Here is a 4482-nt window from a genome sequence, read left to right as displayed (position 1 = left end):
CCATGGCGTTCAATTCTGTTTGATCATGGTTATAGCTAGAGTTAAGTTGTTTTATGTTGATTATTAAAAATAAATAAAACGATGAAACGTTTTATAAATACTTGTATGAATAATTCGTTGAATGTTTAAGACTGTATTAGTGTACTAACTGTACTAAGCAGAAATTCATAATTCAATTGCCGGATACTGCATTTTCTTAATTGACAAATTATGTATATAGAACCAAATTCAGTTCAGATCTTTCTTCACAAATGTATTCAGAAATATCACGATAAATCATTTTACCTTTAACTAGTTTTGCTATAAGTATTTTGGTAAACGGTTTAACTACTGGAAGGTAGGTAGTTGGGTACATATTATAATATAGAGAAACCAAGATGAAAGTGAACGCGTATAATATAACCACATTACCCAATAGAGCTTATTTTTGTTTTAAATAGATATGTCATATTCATTATTTTAGAAATGTATACGTCATAGTAACTATTATCAAATAAATGCTACTGCACAGGTACTAAATCCTTAATCTATTTTCTATAATACATTATTTTATTGTAAATCTAAAATAAAATATAGTTAAAATCCTCATCTATATTACTTGTCATAGAAATGTTCGTTATCACTTAGGGAGTTAAAATATTATTTTCTCTCAAAAATACTATACGTATATTTTTGAATAAAACAATAAACGTTTGTCTTGGTGTTATTACCGATTCGTGATTTATATCTTATTAGTTATATTAATAGTACTCGGCATATATAAAAAGTAAAGATCTATCCTATATAATTCTCTAGACGAATGAAAATAATTTTTTACAATATTTATAAAGTTATTTATAATATTTATAATCATGAAAAATACAACAATAGAAACAGTTGAAAATAATAATAATGAAAATAATTTTTTACAATATTTATAATCATGAAAAATACAACAATAGAAACAGTTGTAATTACCTATAAAGCTACAACTGGTTTATTTTTTATTGAAACATATACTAATACTACTGATGTATCAAATTCTTTGTATCAGAGTGCCCATTGGCCATTATACTTTATATATATACGTAGGGTGCAAATTCTAAAGTGGCACTTATTTCCCATTGGATCTGCGGTAAGTTGATTTTTTTAGTTTCTGGTACAATTCTCCACGCAAATAATGCACCAAACAAGCATAATACAGAGTGAAATAGGAAAAAATGTTCTACACTGAAAAATTTGTTCATTTCGTATGGAAAATAAACACTTGCTAAGACCATTAGCCAGTTGATAGCTGTTGCAAAGCTTATTCCGTATGGTTTCACCTTGATAAAAAATAATATATTATGTTGCATGGCATTTACAAGTATGTATTTTTTTTTAGCATTTCATAGTAAAGATATCATAGTTTATTGAATTGATAATACTTAAACGTACTTTCGTTGAAAATATTTCTCCCATTATAACCCAAGGTACAGGGCCAAATCCTAGGGAATAAGCCAAAATGAAAATCATGATAAGAATCATTGATAGATTACCAAATGTGGAAGTGTTTAGTTGAGTTTTAAAAATGATGCAAAATGCCAAACCAGCCAAACATAGACACATTATCACTGCCGAAGAGATCAGTAATATACGACGACCTTTGTTGTCGATGATAATTATTGCGACGCCCATCATAAAGATCTGAAATATAAATATAAAAATAAAACAGTTGTATCTAAATTAATAAAAACTAAATCAATAAATTGATTTGTAAATATATTAAAATTTCGTCAACGATTATTCAAGTAATTTATTGACGTTAGCATAATTTGGTTGATGAATTTTAGAATAAAAAGTCAATTGTATAAAATTTAAATTATAAGTTTTTGACTGAATTGAATTTCGAATAATAGATTATTCGGTTTAATGTAGGTATATTACATATTTTTATTTCAGGCGTATATTGAAGCTAAAGAACCAAATTCTGATCGAAAAATACAAATATATCGTTACTAACTTGAATGATTCCTAATGTGATGAATACTGTTTTAGAGTCGATATGTATCTCAGATATTTTCATTATATGAATCATGTATGATAATATTATATTTTTGCCGCAAATTTGATGGAAAAACATGCACCCTACACCGATCAAGAGTGCTCTGCGATCCGAATCAGAATCAAATGCGTCCAATGTATTATAGTACCATGAGCTTCGTCGACTAGCGTTGTTGTAGTTATCGGTTTCAAACTGTTTAAAAAATAATACGTTTTACCTTATAAACCACTCACACGTGGATCACATTTAACTCTCCCATCTCTATTTATACTATAATACGTAAATATATACCTCTGGGAACAATATTTCCGTCCATTGGGGTTCACCCAACAAATTGATCGCGCTATACTCGTTGTCATGGCGTTGTCCGAAAAAATTGTTTGACGACGAGTGCGGCAATTTAGGAATAAAACACAATCCGATTGCGTGTAACATCACGATCAAGAAGCAATATACATTAAACGACACGTCGAAAGGTTGCTGATGATTATACTGTTTAAACGGACCAAATGCGTAGGATATCACGACGCCCATTACCATGATGGCAGGAAACAGCACACTCGATCTACCTACGAAAAAATAATATATGGTTTGTAATATAAATCAAATAAATTATCGTGTGACAAAACGATTGACAAAAATATATTGTAATACATAATAGGTATAGCTGGGCAGTGTTTTTTTTTTTTTTTTTTTTGAATTATTGAAAATTACTACTTTATCATCATAAAAGGTTTGTACATAAAATATTAATTTAATTCATGGTATACACACTCAGAACGTATCGAGTTATCGATACCAAATTTCAAGTTTCTGATACCACTAACAATTCATTTAAAATGGACATCAACGAAATACCACGATTTACCTGGTGGGATACAGAGAGACACGCATTTTATCTTTGTTCTTTATGTAAATGTTTTTCCACTGTTATCGCCGTTTTGCGTACGACATTTTTCGGGATTTTAGTAATATAGATTTTGCATATTAAATTTAACGAAATGGAAAAAACAACGATAGAATATTATACTGCATCCGATTTTTTTTTTATTGAAATTCTTTATGAATATTTTTTCATCAGACTACTCATCATAATATGTGATATTATATTATATTATTACCGTATTATATCAGTATATAGACCTAACCTAAACCTATACAAGGTACAATATTTTTTTTAAGGTTAGCAAAGTAAAAATGAATGTGTATAATATAGGAAATACCTCGGATTTTCGGTTCTGAAATTTCTCCAACGTATGCGGGTACGATGGCGGAAAGTGCTCCCGATCCGATGCCGAGGATTAGTCTGCCGGCGACGATCAACGCTGTCGATTCGAAAGGAAAAGTGATGGCAAACAAGCCGATATTCAAAACTGCATCGAAGAACGCCATGCCGAGTCGTTTGTCAAAACGCTTGACTAATGCTGGACCAGCGAATAGCGCACCGATAACTGCCCCGACTGCGAACAAGAAGGCCGTAAGCGACCACCACGGGCCATCACCGACTATCGGAGAAACGAAAATCTCCGATCCGGGCTGCAGGAGTAGAGATGGCCATTCCACTTCCCGTATTATAGCACCGATGATCATCGCCACTGATGATGCTACAAAGGTATTGAATTATAATAATTTTACGAGAATATTTGCATATAATATTTGGTCATAGCGACGCACATATTTTCGGAATATTAAAATATTTTTTTTTGCGGTTGATATTAGAAGGTTTGTATATATTTTTTAAACTAGACCGATATTTAAATAGACAGATCAATTTGCAACAACCACATCATCGCATTATTAGAAACATTTCTGAGCGAACATTATTTTGGAAAATTTGAGAATTATTTGAATGGTTAAATCCTCGTAATAAATATCGGTCAAAAACATTAAAAGGATGTTTGTTTTTAGTGAAAGGATATAATACGTACCGGTTAAAGCGGAAATTATATTTCCTAAAGATTCCATTGTGTAAATACTTTTTTTATAGATTTAACTGCAATGTATACACAAAATAAGAACTTAATTAGTAGCTTAACAAAGACTGAGAGCGAGAATATAAAACAATATCATGTCAATTTATTTTTACAGTAAACACGTATCCATGGTTACTGTGTTAATTATAATAATATATAATATATCACCGATGACAATAATAATGTTTTGTAAATAATCATCGTATTTTTGTACGATTACAATTATTAAGACACATAATTATTTACCAGGCGCGTACACAAGGGGGGGGTTCTAGGGGGTCAACCCCCCCCCCCGAAATTTCAGGAAATAAGTTTTATTATTTATAACCTTAGGTTAGATTATATAAGAATAAAAATTTAAAACCAAACCCCCCCCCAAAATATTTTTTTGTGTACGCGCCTGTTATTTACTAATGTATAGTCATAAATTATTATGTAAAATAGATCACTAGTATATATTCGTAGACGAATAATACGAATACAATA

The 4482-nt window shown here is 30.5% G+C and overlaps 1 protein-coding gene across 1 annotated transcript; it reads right to left on the bottom strand.

Annotated features, from left to right (window-relative positions):
• Positions 1 to 934: 934 nt before the first annotated feature.
• LOC114132649 (facilitated trehalose transporter Tret1-2 homolog) lies at positions 935 to 4118 on the bottom strand. Its single transcript, XM_027998162.2, has 6 exons — positions 3952 to 4118; positions 3247 to 3627; positions 2315 to 2592; positions 1982 to 2215; positions 1417 to 1665; positions 935 to 1304 (listed from the first exon to the last, which is right to left on the bottom strand). The coding sequence occupies exons 1-6, from the start codon at positions 3986 to 3988 to the stop codon at positions 1056 to 1058; spliced, it is 1428 nt and encodes a 475-aa protein (XP_027853963.2). The 5' UTR covers positions 3989 to 4118; the 3' UTR covers positions 935 to 1055.
• Between the last annotated feature and the right edge of the window lie 364 nt (positions 4119 to 4482).

This window comes from Aphis gossypii, chromosome 1 (genome assembly GCF_020184175.1).
Source record: "Aphis gossypii isolate Hap1 chromosome 1, ASM2018417v2, whole genome shotgun sequence".
In the NCBI taxonomy this organism is placed as follows: Eukaryota; Metazoa; Arthropoda; class Insecta; order Hemiptera; family Aphididae; genus Aphis; species Aphis gossypii.
This window is presented reverse-complemented; position numbering and strand designations above follow the sequence as displayed.